This window comes from Xyrauchen texanus, chromosome 11 (assembly GCF_025860055.1).
Source record: "Xyrauchen texanus isolate HMW12.3.18 chromosome 11, RBS_HiC_50CHRs, whole genome shotgun sequence".
Classification (NCBI taxonomy): Eukaryota; Metazoa; Chordata; class Actinopteri; order Cypriniformes; family Catostomidae; genus Xyrauchen; species Xyrauchen texanus.
The window spans coordinates 43,552,381-43,577,336 of record NC_068286.1 but is presented as its reverse complement, the minus strand read 5'-3'; the positions used below and the strand labels follow the sequence as shown (position 1 = coordinate 43,577,336).

General features: G+C 38.4%; 1 protein-coding gene across 1 annotated transcript; it reads right to left on the bottom strand.

The window, feature by feature from the left end:
* Window positions 1-1,363: 1,363 nt before the first annotated feature.
* On the bottom strand, window positions 1,364-24,345 carry LOC127651671 (E3 ubiquitin-protein ligase MARCHF1-like). The gene is made up of 8 exons (XM_052137622.1): window positions 24,284-24,345; window positions 20,863-21,549; window positions 8,167-8,217; window positions 7,907-7,986; window positions 6,422-7,099; window positions 4,991-5,171; window positions 4,094-4,241; window positions 1,364-2,191 (listed from the first exon to the last, which is right to left on the bottom strand). The coding sequence occupies exons 2-8, from the start codon at window positions 20,959-20,961 to the stop codon at window positions 1,857-1,859; spliced, it is 1,572 nt and encodes a 523-aa protein (XP_051993582.1). The 5' UTR covers window positions 20,962-21,549; window positions 24,284-24,345; the 3' UTR covers window positions 1,364-1,856.
* Window positions 24,346-24,956: the final 611 nt, after the last annotated feature.

Sequence of the window (24,956 nt, the reverse complement as noted above, 5' to 3'; positions counted from 1 at the left end):
CTGATAACTGTGATAACTGGGATTTGTTTTCCCCTATTGGTGGGAGATGCCTCCCTTGGCGACTGTATCTATAAACAGACTACCAAAAATAATATACATTTGTGTGTCACATAATACATCAACTATATACAGCCGGTCTTTACTGAAGACTAAGTTCATGTTTAACATGATAAACGAATACAAGCCATCTACCAATGCATGTCTCTTTCCTAGTGTGTAACATCTTTGGTTTGTTTAGGTTTTTTCAAGACATTCAATGAATTTAACTCTATTCTTTGAGTTAAACTGTAAATACAATCAGCATAATGATTCTCCTATTCCTGATCTAAGAGTACAAAGACAATTGAGGTGAGAGCCAAAGCTTTAGAGGATTACAACGCAACTGATGCTCAGATTGCCTCTCAAGTCTTGTTCCTTGATGCCAGTAATCACTATCGTCATGCCATCTCAGTTTATTCCTGGTCCCTGTCTAATTTAAATGTCCGATAGAGAATTCTTTGTAAGTTTTGGCAATTGAGAGAACAGTTTTTTCGTAATCTGATTAAAGTTGCACTTAGTCATTTTTGCCACATTTAAAAAGTTTTACTCCTATGAAAAGGATTGTGATTTTGGCATGTATAAAATCACGACCACTCACATATTGTAAGATGAGGACTCTAGTCATATCAGTAACCTTATAAAAGCAGTTTTATTCTACAATGGGCAGGGGCACCCTCATGGGGGCTGCCATTTTTAAAATCACATGACCAGCTGAATACTACTTGCTTAAAGGAATATTCCGGGTTCAATACAAGTTACGCTCAATCGACAGCATTTGTGGCATAATGTTAATTAACACAAAAATGTATTTTGACTTGCCCCTCCTTTTCTTTAAAAGAAAGCAGAAATAGAGGCACTTACAATGGAAGTGAATGGGGCCAATTTCTGGAGGGTTTAAAGTCAGAACTGTTGTGTATAATTTTATACAAGCATGTGCTTTAATTCTTCTGTTAAAACTAATGTATTCTTTGAGCTGTGAAGTTGTTAAAAATGCTATTTTTACTGTAATTTTAGGGTTTGTTGACATTACATCGTCATGGCAATCAAGTTGAAAAATTGGTTATAACTTTACACAGGAAAGGTTAGTAAGTGATTTTATCACACTAAAATAATGTTAACATGCATACTGTTCACGTCTTTTATCTTTACTTTTGAAACAGTGAGTATTTTAACGTTTAAAAATGGGCCCCCATTCACTTCCATTGTAAGTGCCTCACTTTTTTTAACAAAAGGAGGGGCAAGTCAAAATACATTTTTGTAGTTATCAACATTGTGCCACAAATGCTGTCGATTGAGCTTAACTTGTATTGAACCCTTAATATTCCTTAAATCTCAGTAACCGCCTTGTTATTGGACACTTTCACTCATGGATTAAATGAATCATAGCTGATCGTTAAAATCAAATTCTACAATGGCATCTGTTACTGAACACTATTGATTTTAAATGATGCTGCATACACACCACTAGGTGTCACTGTAATTCCAAGATGACACAAGCAAAAAGTTACTTATTGCACCTTTAAATATAAGCAATAAGAAGTATATATACAGTATAGAAACTTCTTATGTTAACTTCTTGACAACTAAAGTCCTCCCCTAAATAAAAAGTGCTTTTTTATGTAATTCACATGGCTTTGGTCAGATACACCAGGAGCCCTTGGCTAGACTTCCCTTACTCTATCAACATCCTCTTCAACCACTGAAGTGCACCAAGAAGAGTAGTGCAGTAAGCCACACACCATTTGAGACACAACCAACCTTTCATCTTGCCCAGATTTGAGCAGAGACAGGAAGTAGTCACGCCTGCCCCACCAATGTCAAACAGGGGCTATCTCCACACTTCCTGTGGGCACAGGACAAGAAGTGATTGTTTGTGTCTGAGGTGCAGGAACCTCCACTGCCTCATGTTTGCCGTTACTCTGGGTGATGGGGGGCGGCCTGTCATCTCTGTTGCGGGCGGTGTCAGGGCAGTTCTCTACAAAGATGATCCTGTTGAAAGCCTTCAGCCTCCTCCAGAGCTGCAGGTAAACTTTGCACTGAATGTACATGAAGATGAGTCCTCCAGCAAAGCCAACAGACACCACGATGAGCTTGGTCCAGAACGGCCACTCCAGCACCCCTACGGCATTGAGAAGGGACAAACGCAGCAACGCTGTGTGTGCAATGAGAGCATGGCACGGCATTACAGCACTATATCATACCACACAGCTACTCTGAAATACTACAGCATGACTTCAGAGGTAAAACTATTTCTGAACATTAATGCATTTCATCCATGCATGATTAGATAATCGCATGGCTGATTGTTGGTGCCAGATGGGCTGGTATTGAGTATTTCTGTAACTGCTGATCTCCTGGGATTTTCACATGCAAAAGTCTCTAGAATTTACTCCGAATGGTACCAAAAACAAAAACCATCCAGTGAGCGGCAGTTCTGTGGATGGAAATGTCTTATTGATGAGAGAGGCTAGCAGAGAATGGCCAGACTGATTTGAACTGACAAAGTCTATGGTAACTCAGATAACCACTCTGTACAATTGTGGTGAGAAGAATATAATCTCAGTATGCTATTCTGAGATGCGGGTTGGCGCTGTTTTGGCAGCACGAGGAGGACCCACACAATATTAGGCAGGTGGTTTTAATGTTGTGGTTGATTGGTGTAAACTACCACAAACAATATTTTTTTTTACAGCATTAATTTATCAACATTTTATCATTCCAGTCTGATCACACAGGGACATTGTAAACAGTAGGATGACTTTTCTTTAGCTAAAACCACTCTGTGCTTACCGAAATTAAAATATTGCCCCCATTGGCCAAAGCAGTAACTGTTGTTAGGCATATGGGCATGTGTGAGCTCCATTTTAGGTGAAATGTCCACAGAGAGGTGCCTAAAGCTGGTTGTTTTTAGCTGTTCAGGCTATGTGTTACAGTGAGGAGTAATGCATGTTTTATAAACTGAACCCCCAAACCTAAACCTTACCATCAGTGGACTAAAAATGTAACGTTAAGGGGAAAATGCAACCCCTGAATATCGCTTGTCACTGATTATGTGAACGCAATTACTTCCTGGTTTCAACAGGGGATGCGAATCCAGGTCTTCCAAACTGCTGACGCAATGCGCTTCCAGTCACCGGAGAAGGTAAACACAGGAGCAGTTGCAAAAATGTGTGAATCAGCATAATGTGGCCGATCCTAGCGTACTGGAACTCTCGGAAACAACATGCCGACGTCCCGTGTGATCATGTTGCCAGACAGATTGTTGATTGTTTGTTCAACTGATGTTAATTTAAACAACTCTTCATGTAAAATTGTATATGTAAAAATGCAGTTGTAGTTGAAGTGGCTTGATCATTGTTAGTTCATGTTAACTATTGCATTACAGTTACTAACGTTAACGAATACAACCTTATAGTAAACTGCTTTAAAATGACACCAACTGGCATGGATGGCTGAGGTTTTTGTTTGTCAGACTTATCAATAAAATGGACATTCTTGGATTAAATCGCAACATTTCACCTAATATTAGTGCTATACAAATTAAGCATTTTATTATTAAAAGTACATTTTGTAAAAACAGACCTATATAAAGAAATGTACTTACAAAATAAATCTATTAGACAGTGCATAACTGTCAACTGTCTTCACAAATGGAGGCACTGCACATATAAAGAGTGCCTCACACTCTCTCTCTCTCTCTCTCTCTCTCTCTCTCTCTCTCTATATATACTGCGTATGTGTGTATATATATATATATATATATATATATATATTCAGTATATTCCTTCAGAACTATCTATTAAATTATGCATTGTGGCAGCATATTGGACATCTCAACTACTACATCTCGAATGCAATGGTATTCTAACCAATTCATTATTCATTCTTATCAATGTAAAGTGTTAGCAAAGATAACAACAGAAATGTGTACCACTAAAGCTAGTGTATTTGTATTTGACACTATACATTTAGTTCTCATTGGGACCTGAACAGCACTGCATTGCATAAATAATTAAGACTTGTTGAAGTTTTATTTTTGTGATTGTGTGTTTACCATTGTTCTTGCCTTGGCGGATCTCTTCAGCCGTGCGGTCAATCAGAACATACAGAGACCAGATGACACACACGACGGCCGCCAGGTGAAAGGCCACAGAGCAGACGATCTTCCTCCACTCAGTTGTAGACATCTGCAACTTCTCCCACTAAAGGACAAAGAGAGATGAAGGGTGCAGCAAGAGGGGTGGACAGATTATTAGACTGCTCACATCTGTGAATCCACGTCCTTCCTGTAATTATCCCTTTAACCACAGTGTGGCAGCACTTTGATATGAGAGCTCACTGACCTAATGAAAAGTCACATATTCAAAAGATTCTGCACAATAACAATAACAATAACAATAACAACCAGGGCTGTAGCAAGGTCATCTGAGGCCCCTGAAGGTATATTGTTCTGGGCCCCTTTCCTATAAAAATAAAAATCACCCAACTGGCTACGGCCCTGACAATAACTGAACATATGTTTTTAGTGGTGCTTGCTAAGGCATTGCTAAGGGACTTGAACTAACCCCTAACCCTAAGTCTTAAAGTTGAGTGTAACTGGTTCTGTGCAGCTTGTACTACGGACATGAATGATATCTCAATTCATGCTGCTAATTGAGGAGGAGTGTGCTATAATTTTTCAAAGCGATCAGACTTTCTGAACCTCGCATATGATTAAATCGGTAAAACAATATCCAATAGACTACAGGAGGAGCCCGAGCCATATCTATGGGCCAAGGGCTGGATTTACAAAAAAGTTATTTAGTATAATAAGAAGTTTGAAAAGATTTTCCTAAGAGCAATTCTTGAAGAACATTTAGAACATTCTTATGTTGCGTTCACATAGTAAGTAAATGTGTGTGCGTGTGTGAGTGCGAGTGTGAGTGCGTGCATGTGTATGTGTGTGTGTTACCTTGCACAAAGGTTTGAGGTGTGTTTCCATGATGAAGTCATACTTGCACAGCTCACAGCAGCGTGTATCAGAGCTCTTGATCCACTGATGCAAACATGCCTGGTGGACAAAACGCAAACTGCCTGTACAGCGGCAGGGAGTGATGAGAGGGCATTCCTCATCGCCTTCACAGTGACAGATCCTACACAAACACAAATAACCAACCTCATCAGACTTACACCATCAAACTCTTACTTATTCCACCTCTGCTGAATAGACCAGCTTAGTATCTATTCAGCAGAATAGACCATGGTGGTTCAGGCTGGTTTATTCTGGTTAGTGCTGTTTTGGTATTGGTTTAGCTGGTCAAACAACATGGTCTTACTTCTGCAAGGCCTGTTATATCATTGTTGATACACATACTTATGAAATATTAAGTAAGCACAAGCTGCTTCAATCAAGTAAATATTAATTTTGAAATATCAGTAACAACTAAACCAGCAAAGATTTTACAGCAAATAGATGTGCATTTCCAATGACATTTTGGAATTTATTCAACAAGGCCTTCTACGGCCTAAAGAGCATCGACACTTGGTGCATTCCCAACCGCACAATTCTGCACAATTCGACATTATTTCTAAGTATAAGTAGTGTGAGTAGTGTATTAACATTGAAAATGCAATAAAAAGAAGTGGTCTATGAGTACTCTGGTGATACAATTTTTCAACCGTCAAAATAGAGTGTGAAATATTGGACAATTTATGCACTCAACGCTCGTGGCTTGCCGTACGGAGTGTAAGGGGCTGTGTTGTTCATCTGACAAAGTAATTGTAAATAACAGAGAACGTAGCAACTAGCGAAACTTCAGTGAAGAAGGCGCCTAACAAATGTGAGTTGAATGCTTTTCCATCACCACACGCTGTGTGAATATGGACGTTATCTGTGATACAAGTGTCGAAATAAGGATGGCTAACGTGCTAAAGCTAGTGGCAACACATCGCATGCGTTTGAAAGGTCACGTCTGACAGCTGTTAAATGACGAATGCTTCCGTTTAGTAAAAATACGTTAAGTGTACCATTTGGGATGATTGTTCACTACAGTGCAAAGTGCATATTAGAAGAGAATATAGTGTGTCATTTGGGTTTTTCAACATTAGGTACAACAGGATATTCCGCAAAGAAATCACGTTGATGATGTAGAGGCTTTAGAAGATCATGTATCAAATATGATACGCTAGGCTTTATAGGTTTAAACCTCTGGAATCCTGAAATTAATTGAGAGGCATTGGGTGCTTGTAAGAGAGTGAGTGTGCCTGTAAAAATTGACTTGGTCAATGGGGGCCCTTGGAATCAAAAAGGTTGAGAACCACTAGTCTATAACACTACATATGCTGAAGACCAACAAATGCTGTTTTTCAACAGAGAACTCATCCATCAATCCATCTCTCTCACCTGCACACCTCTAGTTCATCATCAGTGCATGCTTGTGGAGTGGTGCCATTCTGATTGGTGGGATTTGTGAATTTACAAGGGGATGGGACGGCCATATCTGGGTCTCCTGAGCCTCGTTCCTCATACTTCTTAGTAATAGGCTCCTCCTCCTCAGTTCCATACCTACTACTACCACGCTCACTTCCTTTGCTGTGATTTGCTGCCTGGCTTTGGCTTCCACGCTCCTCCCTTTTTGAAGACAATTTTTTGTGGGTCTTGCCATTGGGTTCCTTGCACTGTGGTGGCTGGTTCTCTTTCTGTCCCTCATTTGAGTTGCCAGACATGAGCTCAATACCGTCCCGTGTCTCACGGGATTGCGCTTGCATGTGTATGCTGCTGCTGCGTCTCCGTCTTGCTTTTTCACGGCTCCAGGAGTGAGTTTCTCTCCAGCGCTCCTCGTCTTCTGAGGATGAGTCTGAGTGTGTATGCACCTGTTTATAAGACCGTGAACGTCTCGGTTGGTCCACACACTCCGTGACACACCCAACGGCCCCGGTCCCACTGCTCTCCCGTCGCCGTCGAATGCGACGTTTGACTTGTCGCTTTGCGGTGGGGGCGGAAGCGGTGGCAGGGTTTATGGGCATGATGAGTGTAGTCTGATCTGAGCCATGTACTTCAAGATTAGTGTGACCACGTGAGCTACACAAAACACACAGAACAAACACACACATACATAGAGACAGACAAAAGCAAAGCAATGAAGAACACACAACAAAGCATGAAATGATTGTGAATGCAAAACATGATGTATAAATAAAAAGTGAATCTCTTTTGAGCTGGTGTTTGTACAACATATTTAACACATTTTTCTCTCACTGGCCTCATGTCTTTGCAATTCACTGTTTACTAATCATATTCGACACAGAGACCCAGCTGTAAAAAAAATTGGTATTCAAAGCACATAATGTAATTTGGTTGTAAATGCTTCAACATACTTTCAAGGTTACTATTGTACACATTGATACATACAGTGAGGTCCAAATGTCTAAAACCACTAGTGAAAGTGCGTCTATGTTGTATTCTTTACTCATTTAATACACATTTGTATTACAAATTATGTTAGGAGCATAAACAATTGAGTAAAATTGTTTAGTTGAACATTTAAATGAAATTAGTATTTTTTTATATGTCTTCATTTTGCTTTAATGACTCCACAAGTTTGCGCAAAACCAGATGATCCTTGTTATCCCAGAATTACTCCAAAAGGTTCCAAAGAGCATCTTGTGACATTTTGCAAAAATTTGCTTCAATTTTGTACAAATACAAATTTCACATTTCAACGTGGTCTCAGACTTCTGGACCTCACTATTCATTCATCCAAACACACCTATTCCAAAACACAATCCAAAAATCCACATGATAAGCATACATGTAGATGAGCAAAGCACCATATTAAACATGGTCACCCCTGTAACCAAGGGCAACAATCATCATGGCGGGACCTACCTGCATATGTCCTGAGAGGAGGGTGTAATTGATGTTTGAGACACACTGTTCAGCACGACTCCCTGGGTGGAACTACTTGCCTGAAACAGCCAATTCCAAAGCCAGCTTTCAACATGAAGTGTAAAATAATTTTCAATCGTGTGCCATTTAATGGTAAATTATTTACTTTGATGTGATTAGACTTGCTGTGAATAATGATGGTAAACTCAATAGAAGTGTGTGTGTGTGTGTGTGTGTGTGTGTGTGTGTGTGTGAGCTACCTTAGATATATTGCTGGATCGACTTCTTGATCGTTCAGGTGCGTTCTCACCCTAAAAGAAACAAAGAGGTTTAATCAGATGCTCTCTCGCTCTCTCTCGCTCTCTCTCTCTCTCTCTCTTTCCCACATTGAGGCCCTTCAACCTTTATGGTCAAACTCCAAGATTGGGGTGGGAACCCTATAATAAATTTTCTATTTTTGGAGCTGTGGAGCTTTTTCATTTTTGGTCGGGCACCTTCATTGAGCTTTGTGACGTTGGATTTGGCAGGTATCCACGTCTGGGTGTTCATGGTAACTAACATTATTTTTATTGTTTACTTCAACCTGGTTGATTAAAACATGGTTAGGTGATTATAAAAAACATATTTTAAAAAATCACTCATTTAAAACACATTGACCTGTTGTCACACTGGTAAGCTGTCACTATAGGAACCTGTGATTATACAGCCTATTATAGGCTATTCGCTTTTCAGCAAAATGTAAACAGCGTGCACAGACCTGACATTCACGAAAACGGCCCTTGTCTCACCTTCATTATATACTTCATTATATACGTTATAAAGCTATATCATAAATATGACGATAATGTCATTTTAGTTTGGAAAATTAAAACCACAAAACTTTTTTCTAATTTAATAAAGGGTTAAACAAGGCGTTTAATGCCATCAAACAAAAAACACGAATAGAAAGAAAATAGTTCATGTGATTGAGGCCTTGTGACAACGTCCCTGTTTGACAACTAGCCCCGGTTTCCCTAGTAAATGTCTTTGTGATTCCACAATATTTTTAAGCATCGTGCAATGTCATGTATAATAAAACACAGAAGTTATTAAAACTAATCAAACCAGCATGCAACATACTCTTACTATTTCTGCCATATGGCAGAAGCAGTAAAAGTAGAATGGGTAGTATGCAATTTCGAGCTCGGCCGTTCTCTGCCGCACTTTTCTTGTGGAGGTCAAACTTCAAAGTGCTGCTTGACGCTGGCGTTGATCAGTGCGTTGATGCCTTGATGTGAATCATGTGAATGCGGCTTCACGACTGCTGTACCAAAGCAGCCACAGCCTGCCGGCCAATATAATTGTGAAGGATGAGGTTTAATGCACATTGCAACGAATACGCAACCTACACTAAAAAAATTGGGAGAAGGGTTTGTTAAATAAAAACCAAGAAACAATTTCCATTCAGGAATTGCTGGTAAACACATTTTCAAGTAAAGGATACACATTATTCTTGGTGGCTTAAATGAGAAATTCTCAAGTAAATTTTACTTTTATCAAATTAGTGAATTGATATGACAAGGTATTGGGGATTGATACATGATGAAGCATCATTAATAATATTTAAAATACACTTAAACTAAATTATTTAATGTAGAAAGTACTTAATCTTTTCTGCTACTTTTACTTCACCACAAAATCTTTTTTTTTTTCAGTGATGAGGACTAGTTTTTTCAATTAGTTGACCCTAACATATTACTTGAATTGGTGCTATTTTGGTGCATTTCTGTCTTTATACCGCGGAAGGCTTTTTTTTGGTAAATGTTTATAATAATTATTGTAAGGCTACATAGTTTGTTTTGTTTTTCCTAAGAATAAACTAAATGCATTTTGACAAGAAAATAAGTATACAGCACATAGTCAAATTTCAACACTTTCAAAATCTGCGATTAAACGTGATTAACTATGAAAATCATGCGATTAATCACAATTAATTATTTTAATCAAATGAAAGTACTAATATACTGTATATAAAATACATCATCTTTCTAGACAGTTCTGATTTAGCTAGGAGGACAAACAAGAGTTCAAAATCACTATAAAAACACAAGTGGCACAAAGGGGATTGCTGAGCTTTGATTTCTATTTAAAAAATGCTGAATGTCTTGTTTTGCCAGTGGTGATAACTGAGGCGTTTGTGAAAACTGAGCTGCATTAGCATTTATTGCCTCCTTGTACCCCAGGCAGAGTTCATGCCTCCTGGGCTTTTGGTGGGTCCACCTTTCCCACTGGTCCACACCTGGCCCATTATTAACTAACAATGTCTTTCCTTCTAGATAACATCCAAGAACAAACACACACACACACACAGTCCTCTGTTGGTTAATATTTTAAGTTTAAACATAAAGTTTTAGATGTCCACAAAGCACATGGTTGGGTTCAAGTCCACCTTAGTCGAGTCCAAGTCCGATTCGAGTCTGAGTCTTTAAACAATTGAGTCCGAGTCAAGTCCAAGTCCAAAAGGGGCAGAGTCAGGCTCAAGACCGAGTACATATCAGGACGAGTCCGAATGAATCTTTACATGAATCTGAATTAAAAATGTAATCATAAACTCAACATCAAAATGTTAAGCTAATTTTAACCTTCACATCTAAGAAAAACAATTTGTCAATATAAATGCAACAAAAAACACCTCTGTTGCATTTCATATTCACATTTTATGATTAGTATCCTGAACAAAATTCAAATTGGTTTCTAACTGTAGAGAGCACATCAATATGAAGACAAAGCCAAATCTCAGACATTTAGAGGCAATTTTGAAATCCCGGCTGGACGCTTTTTTTAGGTCTGAAAAAGAGGACATATGGTCACCCTATGTTACATTATTTGTCTGCTTGTTTGTTTGTTATTGCATCACAAATGCAATGGACCCGGAAAAAAAATCCAGAGTCCGAAAGGCTCAAGTCCGAGTCAAGTCAGAGTAAAAATGCATCCGAGTCCGTGACAATTAAATCATTAAATCCATTACAATTGGACTCATGACTCGGACTCGACTACCCCAACACTACAAAGACATTTTTACTGATTTAAAAGATACATGTAGATACTACACAGATATACAACAGATGCTACACTGTCTGCTTGGATACCTGTCTGCTACTTTGCCTCATATGGTAATATCTAAATTAACTGGGTTGAATAAACCGTGCTTGAAAAAAATATATTTTTTAACATGACTGAATCAACCTGTAAAGGGTTAGATCATAAATAATTAACAATTGCAGCTTACCACTTTTTTTAGTGTATACATAAAACAACTCCCTACATTTGTTATTATGCTAAAACCATTAACATTTGCTCTCTTATGGATTAAGAATGTCTATGTTGGTTTGCTGCTCTCAGTAAAGTATTAAGATCTATACTCTCTCTCTCCTGGAGCGATACGTTATCGCTCTGAATTATTGATGTGAAAGCTGACAGACACCAACATCTGATCAGTTCATCCAGATTTGATACACTCACAGTGTACCTGCAGTATAAGTGTGTGCAGGTGCATATAGTGCATCCTATGTGGGAAAATGAAATCATAATAAACTTATTTTATAAATCTATAAAGTATGTTTTGACAATCAGTCATGCTTATATGAACCCAAAGAGACTCTTTCATCCAGCAAATTATTATGGTCATGCTGTGCTCACTCCTGAAATACAGCCAAAGCATCCTTAGAGAGTCCTTGGAGTTCACCCTGAATGCTCCACTCAACCCAACATGAGTTTTATCTCACACTCTCTCTTACAGCCCAGATAAAGGAAAAATATTTCATATATCTTGATTGCTTCTCCTAGACAGCAATGCAATTAAATACAGAGGAACAGACCTTTGTCCGGATATATTAAATATTTGTTTTTCGTGAATGAAACGAGGCTGTGAGGGATAGATGTATGGTCTATTAAATATGTTGTACTGTCTTAAGGCCCTAAGTCACATCTAATTTTCAGAGATTTTGATAGTTTTTGTCACCAGGATTGTTATGGAAAGACGTGTTTTCAATGTCATTTCAGAATGATATACAACAGTTCAATGCATCGAACATACTGTATGTCTATGCTTCACAGCTTCACAGCAAAATATATATTGTATGGGGCCTAACCTGACTATGGCCAGGGACAGATTACCGACCGGGCCAATGGGGCCTGTGCCCAGGGGCCCTTGACTACCAGGGTGCACCTGACAGCCCGCGGGTGCCCTGGGCTTTAAGGCTGCGTGATATAGTTTGGTGAGCCACCCCACTTGAAAACCCTTTTGGGCATGAACAACGACAACCCCACCCCCACGCAACAGTTATTGGATGGAGGGGGGACCTTGGAGATAATTGGCCCCAGGGCCTTTGCAAGTCATAATCCGTCCCTGACTACGGCCCATTAGAGAATTTTGCTGACTCTATGAGTCTTACATGTGCCTCTTCTAGAGTTTCAGACGACAACTCAGCAATGTCACAAACTGTGCTCACTTCTTGGATTTGTCAACAAGTCTGCAATCAAAAGTTAGAGATTTCAGTACTAACATTTCTAATCAAATTCTTCCAAGACCAAATTGTCTGAGATATGCCATCAGCATTAATTATATAGCTCTGTACCAGTGTTGGGTAAGTTACTTTCAAAAAAGTAATCCACTACTGATTACTAATTACTTTGGGGAAATTGTAATTAGATTACTAATTACTTAATCTGGAAAGTAATTCGATTTTGTTTCTGCATTACCGCAAAATGTAATCAGATTACTTTGTAACACATTACACCCAACACTGGTCTGTACTCACTACACAATATATCACCAATTGTGTGTGTTATATTACACACCAAATGTGTGTAATATAACTTAATATAGCTCCTTATTACACTTTGTGCATATTTTAAATGTTTTTTCAGATATTTAGGAGAAGCATCTGAGACAAAGTTGATACTTGAGTGAAATATAACTGAAAAGTCAACTGAGTCTCCTGAGCTATAGAAAACAACCTCTGTAATGCATTTTTTTTTCTCCACTGGCTCTAGAATTAGATTCAAGGCACTTGCTGTGGCATGTAATGAAGCTAATGGATTCAGTCTCTGCTTAAAAGTCTTCCATTCCTCACAGCTCCTGCTTTGGTTTATGACACCGCTTCCTCTCTGTAAAAAAAAAATGATTCATCTATATCTAGAATTTCATTGCTCTGGCAACACATTTCTCTGTGAAATTAACTTATTATTGATGTTCTCAGTATCTATGGAATCTACTTGGATAAAATAGAATCACACTTCTTGTTCTGAATTGACTAATATGTGTTGCATTCTGAAATGTGTGTAATATAACTTAATATAGCTCCTTATTACACTGCACTATTAAAACAAATTTACCTTCATGTAAATCTCAGTGTAGGCTTTGACTAAGAAGACATTAACTACTAGAGTATCTAAAATTATATGGAGTTTCATAACAAAGCTCGGGAGGAGCATGTTCATTTAATCCGACCAATCACATCACCAGAGTAAGCGTATATAAACAGCTGCTTACATCCATGCAGCGATGATTCTGTTAGCATCCCTCCACCACCCCATCTCCTCCCATCTATTCATTAAAAAAACAGTCAAATCTCAAACCTCGAGCCCTGCTCCAGGGACAGCAAGCCTAACACGTGTACATTATCCTCATGGCAGGATTACATTAACTTGCAAACTACTGAAAGAACCTGTAGCGTTGAATCATATACCACAAAACACATTCAGAATCTCCTTTCTGTCTCTCTACCTCTTTCTTCACACACTATTAAATAAAAATCCCAAGGGGTAACTGATCTTAAGATCTTCACTATGTTCAGCCAGCACATAATGGCACTTGATATTTTTAGCCTTGACCCTAGCTAGGGTCAAAGATCAAGTGGATGACCAAAGCTCAAGGTTTATAGGATTCCCCTGCCATGCACATACATATACACACATTGCCTGTTCCATAGTACAACTGACACTAGAACATGCTCAAAATTATAATAGCCACAAATGTAATGCACATGTTTCTCATTCTCATTCACACCTCATTCTTAGAAAAGCATTAACTGTATCATGTTGTTTCACGGCTTACACAAAACAATGACTAAAAGGTGCACTAGTAGTTTTTAATCTTGACCATTCGCTTCATTTTATGGCAGTCTATTTCCTGCGCAAGATCCCAAACACTGAGCCGACGAAGTCACGCATTCAGACATACAGTGATCTAAGAAGGAAGCATTATAAGGCTTGTAATTTATCAAAGTTATCAAATCTCCATTACATTTCCAATCAAACAATAATGTGCTGTGATAGCACCAGAAACATCCAAACTGACATATACTTACCCATAAATTCACCCTTGCATGTTTAGCCACGCTCCTCAGATTGCACCTAAACAATGCATACATGCGCAAGGTAAGGCTGGATTAGCTCTAGCTGCATGTCTAAGGTATAATCTGTGAGTTGTTAGTCTATCTCTGTCCCTGCACATCCAGTTATTCCAGCTTTGCCTATCCCAGCACAATAACAAACATTATTCTACCTCTGAACAGCTGTTATTTTATCGATAAACCTGTCAGTGGTAGATTCTTACACACTTATGTATGCAGATCCGCATATAATGGTTCCCAGTCCTTAGGATTTGTGTTTGTTTAAGGGACAATGTGCTTGCAACCAATCACAGCCCAAGATTAAAGCTCTGGCTGGCATTCAGAATCTACCTATAGACGCAGGTGCATTATGGGATACTGTGCTGATCAGATACAGTGCACCTGATCGTAAATTGCTGCTGAACGCTGGCAAAAAGAAAGTCAAGAATATGCAGACACTTTTTAAACCAGGCCAGAACATTGAATCCATTCTAAGTCATTTGTCTGGAATGTGAATTTCACTAGAATGTTCATGGTAACAAGATATATTGTCATTTTATAATTTTACAAGAACAACAATTTTGCAACTACCATGTGTTTCCCTGTGATAATTACATCACCTATAATATATGTGTCAGAACACTATCCAGAATAGCTATACCTGTATTTACACTGACTCACACATTGTCTAGGCTATATACAGTATGATATGTAAATACTTAAGACATGTATGTTTTAGGGACACTCTGAGTGCAATAATTTGATGATGTTAAATGGCCACTGAATTTTTTTTTTCACTTTAAAATATAACTTATAGAATTCACAGTACAGCTTTGAAACTTTAAGTTGATGCATTTTAATTTATTGTATAAGTTTACTTTAAAATTTACATTTTAATATGTTTCCCATAATTCCCATAATTCCATTTGTGTTGTTTTGATGGCTTACTAATAAATGAGGAAAATATTAATATGGGTAGGTGTGTCTAAACTTTCAGCTATTAACTAATTATTTGTTATGAATTATACAATGCAATAATGTTTAACCCATCTGTGACACTGTATATTACATGACCATTTTTAATAGGTTATGCTTAATCAATGCAAAGAGCCATTCACAATCTATTTTACTTCTGTAATGTATTCTGGTGAAACAGGATAGAAAAATGTGTGGCACGACTTGATTTTAAAAAAATTGGGGATCATGAAAAGTGGGTGTTACATAGACCTACTGTTTTCACTAAATTAGTCCTTTATATATTATAATGCATAATAGTGTAGACTGACTTTACATGAGATAGATACCTTAATCTGTCTACTTACAAAATAATCAAAGATCTGCAAAATTGCTCCTGTTTTCCACAATCAGCTTGTGAAGATAAAGAGCGCATTTGCTACAACTATCCAAATGCCAGGAACACTACCCCGGGACAGTTATAACACTCATTTGTTAAGTGCTAATTAAGGCAACAATCAATCAATCAATCAATCTATCTATCTGTCTGTCTGTCTGACTGTCTGTCTGTCTGTCTGTCTGTCTGTCTATCTATCTATCTATCTATCTATCTATCGTCTGTATGTCTATCTGTCTATCATCTGTCTGTCTGTCTGTCTGTCTGTCTGTCTATCTATCTGTCTATATGTCTGTCTGAATAAAAGCTAACACAATTCTAGAAGGAGCATTGGATAAAATGTTTCTTATGGCACAAGTACAATTGTAACACAGTGTAACAGCTGTCCCCCGCTGATCACCGCTGAATGTCCTAACATCCTAACATATCCCAAAATATGCTAAATGTAAGTTAAAAAAAAAATAATAATTACACCAAGGAATGTCTTCTTTCATTGTCTTTCAGGAATAATGATTTATTCACAAAGAGGAATAAGAAAATGTACCAAAAAAAACAGATTCTACAAGTTTTATAAAAATGACTCATCAATGTGGATTACGTTCTTCAAATCTCCCACACAGAGAGAGGATTCTAATGTAAATGTGTCAAACTGGCATTAGAAGGGAAATGTTCACTGTTACAACTGTACTAGGTCTACCCTAATAAACATCTAGTGCACATTTTACTAAAACATTTTAATAAATGAAAAATGGCAACAAATCCCATTTTGTGTTTTCTCAAATTTTGTAAGTATTTAGGAGTGAAATAACTTGAACACACTCACAACCAAACCTAACCGATATTCCAAATTTTTGCACTTTTTCAAAGTGTACAAAATTAATCATTGTTGGCTATTTTGCCTGTCCAAGTCCATCACTGTAAGCAGGGCTGGACTGGTAATCTGGCATACAAGGCATTTTCCGGAGGGCCAATGCACTTTGGGGCCGTTCAGGGGCGGACTGGCCATCGGGAGAACCGAGCAAGCCGGTGGGTCTTAAGCTAAAATGAGCCATTATGCAGAATGGACCACAAAACAGTGCCACGATATGCAGAAAAGGAACTCTCAGTTAAAAACTTTTGGGCCGATTTCTCTTCCCAGTCCAGCCCTGACTGTAAGGAAGAGAATGGTGTTACATTCTATTTTGTTGTCTCATTCTCGTTCAACAGTTTTCTTTTGGAATGGCACACACTAATGAATCATTCACAATAAACCTAGGAATGTTTATTAAGGGTCCATCTTGATTTCATGTTGACTTTATAAACAGTTTTTGCTTCCTTTTTATCACTCAATGGGTCTGTTCCAAAACATAGTGAGCTGCCTCGCTGTCTCCTGCCTACATTGGCATCTGTCTTCTATGGCAGCATCCTTACTGAAATGATACCTCATAAAGGCCCAAACATACTCTATGCAAGTAGGTGAACGCAGACACAGTTTGCTACTCAAGCTCGATTTCACGCTCCATTGCATTGTGAAATGTATCAGCGCTCAGTTCATAACCCAACGCAAGTACACACTGCATTCTCAGCATTGCCGTAAGGGCCGCTAGAGCAGATTTTCTTCTTTCAGTCAACAACTGTCATGGGAGACTCAGGCAGCAATTTGAGTTGAATCTTTTCTAAAAAACTTTTTGTCTCCAGTCCATTCAAAGGATCTTGTTTTTGCTCCATGTCTTTCCCCACTCCTCAACTATCGACTCATCTACTACATCCGGGCTTTATCTGAAAACGTAGGCAGATGAGTTGCTGTCTAATTGGTTAATGGCTTAACTGACAGCTGTTTTGAACGAATGGAACTCTTAAGGAAACTGGTCTCCGAACAGTTTGAAAAGCACCTTAGTTTCATCCTGCCTCCAAAGACAGCATTTTCCTGGTTTTGGTCATGGATCTATAAAATACCAGTTTCAGATGCAGCACCGGTTTAGTGGTCACACCTAAAAAAAATCTATTGCCCTCTTGTGGTCAGAGGTTTGTAACCGCCAGAGCAATGCAAGAGCACATGTAATATATGTACAACGGGACCACATGTTGGCGATGCGTTGGCCAAGCACTCGCGTCTCTGTTTACATATTTGTGTGAAGTATGTTTTGGCCTTAAGAGAGCGATTTGGAACGCTCTTCGTAGGCAGCAGCGCCGCGCATCATTAAAATTTCACTCCTCACCTGCAGCGGATGCTCGACTCGAATCGCAACTGATTTCAATACAGGTGATGCAAGAGAAATGACGCAATCCTCTAATGAGCCTAAATGTGCACAGCACATACACATTTTTGGTTAAATAGCGTTTTAATTTCATGCTAAACTGTTATTTATAGATACTTTTCAGTATTGAAGTGTATATTTATAATCAAAATGTAGCTTGCTTCCTCTGCCATCTTGGATTTATCTTTGAGCTCATCAAGGTGCATTCTGGGTAGAGGTCAGCACGGGCCTTAAAATAAAACCCAAACGATACCGTCAGATTAAAAGCCCGAACCCGAAATCGCTCACTATTTCTATAATTTCTTCTCCTAGCAAGTACTTATACATCTAGAGGCAAACCAAAGAATGAAACTTACATTTCTAAAAATGTGAAGTTCTTTTTAACTTGGTATGGTGTTTAAACGGTCCTGCATGAGACACTTAAAAAACAGCGAGACATGGCGCGACAGTCAAAGACATTCATCCAGCAAGGTTTTACATAGGAAAACAATGGGAAAACAGAACAGACGTGCGCAAAAACACGTTTGGTGTGAACGGTTCGCGCATGTCTGTGACTGAGAGCAGGTGCACGAAACAAGTTTGGTAGGCCTGTTTATTTTTTTATTAATTCCGAAACCAACCCGAACCTGAAGTCCTACGTGAAAAACTGACCCGAACCCGGTTCGAAACCCGTCAGGTTCTTGGGTCCTATTTGGCCCGGGTCGGGTTGCAGACCTCTAATTCTGGGATCACCTACCTGGGGAAGGATGCATATGATGCTACCTTAAAATTAGGCCAAATCGAGATATCTTCAGAGGCAGCATAATTAAGATACCTGTCTTTTGGATCAGCCTTAACATCAGGAGCGTGCCTATGATGTCTTAAAATGCTGCCTCTGGAGAATGCTCACTAGGTTTTGGAACAGACCCATAGTCTTAGGTGTAGAATTAGGTAGGATGATACATTTTAATTAATCTTAGATTTATCGCAACACATATCACAACTTTCCTCCAAACTGTGTAGCCCTAGTGGTCAGTTTTTAATTGGTTTATTCTCTAGAAATTAAAAAGGCTAGTAATGTTGTTTTTCCTATATTACCATACTGAATTTCTTACATTTTCTTAATACCAATATTTTGAATATTATTATTGCTATATGACCCTACCAAGGAATCAAAAAGACATGGAATTATTTTGACAACCATAAAATTGGTCAACTCTTTGGCCAGTGTACTGAGAACTGAACTCGGCAGCGGATTCAGTCACATCCTGAATATTTAGAAATTACGCCGTAACACATAAACAGACTTTACCTTTAGTTACGTATCACCCTTTTTTTAGTGTACACTGAAATTTTTATACGCTTATCTGTCAAGATCACATATACTTTTCTTATAGTTCCATCATGTATCATCATTGAATGTGTGCAGACAATCATGCTGATAATAACATGGATATATACTGTCTGTATTTGTGTATTAGACACATCAACTCATCTCTGTGTCATAACCCATGTGTCATCCTGTTTTAAAGAGTAAAGGTGAGGACAGGGAGCCAGGGGAACCCAGTTAGTACCCATCAGGATGCCAGGAAACTGAGCGTGAGTGTGTGTGTGTGTGTGTGTGTGTGTGTGTGTGTGTGTGTGTGTGTGTGTGTGTGTGTGTGAGCATGTATTTATCACTTTGTGGGTACCAAATGTCCCCATAAGGATAGTAAAACCCGAAATTTTTGACCTTGTGGGGACATTTTGTCGGTCCCCATGAGGAAAACAGCTTATAAATCATACTAAATTATGTTTTTTGAAAATGTAAAAATGCAGAATGTTTTCTGTGAGGGTTAGGTTTAGGGGTAGGGTTAGGTTTAGGGGATAGAATATAAAGTTTGTACAGTATAAAAACCATTATGTCTATGGAAAGTCCCCATAAAACATGGAAACACAACATGTGTGTGTGTGTGTGTGTGTGTGTGTTAGTGAGTGATCGCTGGTGACAGCTCCAGCAGTGAGCACAGTGGATTAGACTCCCGGTGGAGAGAGCACTGCAAATTCACAGAAAAGCTTCACGTGAAATACACATCACACTCTTGACTTAAGGCCTCCAAACAACACACACACATAAACATACCTAGAACACAGGGACGGTCTGAGAGACTAATTAAACTATTTGCCTATACTGTTAAATTAGATCATACTATTTAGAAAATTCAAAAGTGCTTGCTCCATGTTGAGTCCTTGGTAGGTGATAATAATGTGACCACCTCAATTCTTAAAAACATTTTGAAATAGCTTGCAGGGTGAGCACTGTATTGATATTGCACTTATATTCTTCTTTTATTCACTATATTGCTCATAGGGATTTAGAGATTTGCACAACCCCCAACCTAAGCATTAAACTTTAGCAAGTTTATGCTACAGACATGAATGTTACTTTCACAATCAGACATATAATATATGCCTAGCGAATTATTTCATTAAAAAAAAAAACATAGACTTACATTGAAGGAGGGACCATTAAACATCTAGTGACCACTATATCATATAGACTTTGGGATTGGCTCCAACTACCAACTAGCAACCACTCATAACATCCTTGCAACCACCTAGCAACCACCTAGATACCAACTAAACACTTTGGAAACTGCATAGCAATATCCTGGTAACCACCCACAATACCATAGTATCCTGGTGGCAACTTTTGCACAGGAAGGCACCACCCTAAAGGCACCACTTTAAAATCCAGCTCTTTTTCTTCTTCACAATTTTCTGCAATACATTCAGCTCAAATCAGTTTCTGCTCTCGGTTATGTATCTATTTACAGAAGATTGAGTCATTCTTTTTATCTTTACGTTTGAACTTTACATAACCGAAACGGGCTTACAAACTCCACATATACGATTCCCTCACACATATATACACACACTACACATGTGGGTCATATGGAAAGCTGTAAGGTGTGTCTCCATAAGTAATATGTACACACAGTAGATGTTGACGAGTGTGTGTATGTCGGTACTTGCCTCATTCTCTTTACTCTTGTCTCTCATCTTGCTAGAGCTGCGACTGATGCTGCCGGTCTCCTTGGCGATAGGCACAACTGATATCTGATGCACAGGCATTCTTGCAGTGCTCAGAAGTATAGGATACCGCTCTGCCTTCAGTCCACCAAAGACAACAGACTCACACCATCCTGAGGGTCGGCATGGAAACAAAGCATACGACCCACTCTAGAGCTTGTGCACACACTCTCACAGACGCATACATTAAATCAGGTTAAGTATGCTGGCTGGGAACTCAGACTTGAGCTGAGACAGAGAGAAACATCCAGAAAGCTGGCTGTCACGTCTCAGAAAAGCCTAAGCCAACCTCTCTCATTCTACCTGTGTGCTTTGTGACAGAGAGAGAGCGAGAGAGAGAGAGAGAGAGAGAGAAAGAGAAAAGAGAGAGAGAGAGAGAGAGAGAGAGAGAGAGAGAGAGAGAGAGAGAGAGAGAGAGAGAGAGCTAATTCAAGTTTGATTGTACCTGAGAGCTGCAATGATGCCTCAGTGTGTCTGTGTATGTGTGTCTGCTAACCTGACCTGTAAACATGTTGCTGAGAGGACTTAGGGGTTATTTTAGATCCAACTCTCCTCCCTCCATGAGCAGCATGGGATGGAGCAACCCGCTAATCTTCTTACAACCCCAGGGGCTACATAGAACCTCAGCTACTGAAACACACACACACAAACATGGACACTGACATCAGTATATCAACATACTAATTATTACAATAGTTATAAAATTATTATATACTGTAATGCATATGAAATATAATGTGTAAACCAGAGACATTGTAAGAGAAACACTGATAAATAAACACACATTTTATGTTCAGTCAACTATCAATACGCAATACAAGAACTTTCATTTTGTCACCATTTCAGATACTTTTAAATGAAGTAAAGTGCAATCTTTGCCTCTGAAGAGAGGTATATCTTGTAAGGCAAGGCAGTACGTACAATTGTCTGACACACAATAGACCTCAGTCCTTAATACACAAACCTCAATAATGGTGACAATCAACAAACCTTTAAGTTAGAAAAGATGACCACAACTATTAACTAACGGTGGCAAAAAAAACAGTAATAACAGCATAAATAAAATCAGAAAACAGCTAAAAATAAGCCTGTAACACTAACCGCATTTATTCATGTTGCAGTGCATGCTGGGAACTCAAAAATCTGCAACATTGTTCAATATGAAATTGTTCGTTTAGACAACACTGTTAGGCTAATTTGGACAACAATTGGGGGGAATATTGTTGGTCTAACGTGTGTTTTTATGTAGATGAATGTAACTCACATTTCGTGGTATCTGTGACTCAAAAACTTCAATAAGCTGGATAAAATGCAATTTCATTTTTTACAGTGTACAAATTTGCAGGGAAGACACAACCACAGAATACAAACAAACTTAGCACACAAAATACTTTTCACACTGTGCTTAGCCCTGGGTTAATATCTTTTTAGTCTACTTTTAACCCAAGGATTAGTAGTGTTTCGCAAGTTCACACATTTTGAAATGAGCTTGGCACTACTTTTAACCCGGGTAATGGAGCCCTGCTCTTGACCATCAGTGCTAATCTCCTGTTGTGATGGTATACAGTGACAATGTTTAAATACTAGGGCTGCCGATTTAACGCGTTAATTCAGCGTGATTAATTTTATAAAAAATAACGTGTTAAAAAAATTAACGCCATTAATCACAATGCCCCCGGACCATAATAAGGAAGATTCCTGAGAAATGCAAGCTTGTAGTACCACCTGTTTACTCCAGAGGGCAGTAAGTGAAACTTCAGCTTTGTGGCAACATACAGTTTATACAGTGAAGAAAAACACCCTTGAGCAACAGAACAACACAAACATGCACTACCTTCTTGTGTTCAAAACACTTGATGGAGCGCAAATCCAAACTAAGAGTTCTCAATATGTGTTCTAAGTATTAAACTATATTTAACTTGTCACAGTGACCTAAAAATTTATGTTTATGACGCGACGCACCTGAGACGCTACACAAGCATGTCTGACGCAGCTGTTCATTGACGGGTCCTTAAACAAGCCCTCATAATAAATCTCCAAATGATTGATAAAAATTCACTTGTGAAATGGATTGCTGTGAACTGTATGCCAGTGATTGGCTTATGTTCAATAATATGGTAGTAAACAATACATTGTATTCTAGAGCCGCTTTTTGTATCATCTTATTAATGATTAACTCTTCTGCTACAAGAATGTAATGCATTTTAATTATCTGAATATTTTTTTATTAAATTTTTATATATTTTTATTTTTTTCTATTTAAAGATAACTATGTATTATTATTTCATCGTTATATATTGAATTATATTTATATGAGGGGCTTTCTCAGCAAATATTTGTATATGCGATTAAATGCGATTTATTAATCGGGACACCGTGTAATTAATTCGATAAAACATTGAATCAATTGACAGCCCTATTAAATACACTTAAGGAAACTGTTAATTTCAGGGTTTTTGAAGAAAGCGGCATTCTGTAATGTCAAGTAAACGAGGACGCTGTTTTCCTTACACCGTTAAAGGGATTCAGAGAAAGCTGTTAAACCAGAGACTATTTAGCAAAAACTCCACCAAAGATCATTTACATATTTGGCTCCTAAACTATGGAATAGTCTTCATAGCAGTGTTCAGAAGTCAGACACACACTCTCAGTTTAAGTCTAGACTAAATACTTAACTATTTAGCCAGGCATCTAATTTATCTCTCAGTTCACAACTATGCTCCTTTAGTTAGGTCTACCGGAACTGAAAACACTTTTCTTATTCTTTAACCCGGCTTTAAATTGAATGGCATATACCTGTATATTCATTCATTTTCTGTTATAGCATAATTTGATGTACAGCTGCTTTGAAACAACGGCTGTTGTGAAAAGCGCTATACAAATAAATTTGACTCGACTTGACTTTGAATACAGCATGAGCTGTTGACCACTTTTATATTGCTTTTGTGACATAGTTTTGTAATAAATTACACTTGTATTTGCTTGTTATGTCTTTTATACTTGATTGGATAGAATGTTGTAATATTATTGGTTAGGTTTAGGTGTAGAGGTGGGGATAGGTGTTCAAAAATATCTCTATTATAGTCTAATGTAAATACATTTTAAATGTACCAGCTTGTTTCATGTTTCATCGTTTATAAGTGGTGAGGTTTGGGGAAGAGTTGGGTAAGGCCACAGGATCAAAAATATTGATATAATAGTATAGTGTAACTAAAGTAATTATTATAAAAAACATTACAGTTACACAGGTATAATAAATCTAAAGATTGCTTAGCCTATGATATCTATGAGCCCATAACAACATGACAAGGATGTTTTCATTTTTTAAGGCAAAAAAAAATAAAAATCTCTGCCCATCTCTTACAGAACAAGCTGCTGGATGACAATCAGTCACTGAGACAGACGAAAGCTGAATCCAGATCATCCGTCCTGATTCTGCTGGACCTTTCTGCAGCCTTTGACACAGTCAACCATCAGAGCCTACTCTCCACACGCTCCTCGCTGGGCATCACAGGAACTGTGCTTGACTGGTTTAACTCCTATCTCTCAGGTAGGTCCTTCAAGGTAGCCTAGAAAGGTGAGGTATCCAAGCCACATCAGTTACTTACTGGGGTACCTCAGGGATCAGTGCTTTGGCCACTTCTCTTCTCTATATACACAACATGACTGGGACACATCATTCAGTCATATGGTTTCTCTTACCAGTGCTATGCTGATGACATGCAAATCTACTTGTCTTTCCAGCCCAACGACACCACAGTGACTGCTCAAATAGCAGCCTACAACTACAGTATCGCCTTCCAAAACGGTCAGAAATCTATGGGTAACCATTGATAACAAGCTAAATCATGTAGATTTACACTCTACAATATCAGGAAGATAAGACCCTTCCTCTCTGAACATGCCACACAAATGCTTGTTCAGTCACTTCTCATAACTAGACTGGACTACTGTAACTCTCTCATTGGAGGCCTCCCTGCATGTGCAATTATACCTCTGCAAATGATCCAGAATGCAGCAGCACGTCTGATCTTTAA

Bases quoted from the DNA above. Each gene is read 5' to 3' on its own strand.
- LOC127651671 (XM_052137622.1), bottom strand. From the start codon at position 20,961: ATGCCTGTGCATCAGATATCAGTTGTGCCTATCGCCAAGGAGACCGGC. The intron at 8,218-20,862 runs GCAAGTACCGAC...TGTTTCTTTTAG, and splicing joins ACAAGAGTAAAGAGAATGAG to GGTGAGAACGCACCTGAACG. The intron at 7,987-8,166 runs GTAGCTCACACA...TGGCTGTTTCAG, and splicing joins GATCCAGCAATATATCTAAG to GCAAGTAGTTCCACCCAGGG.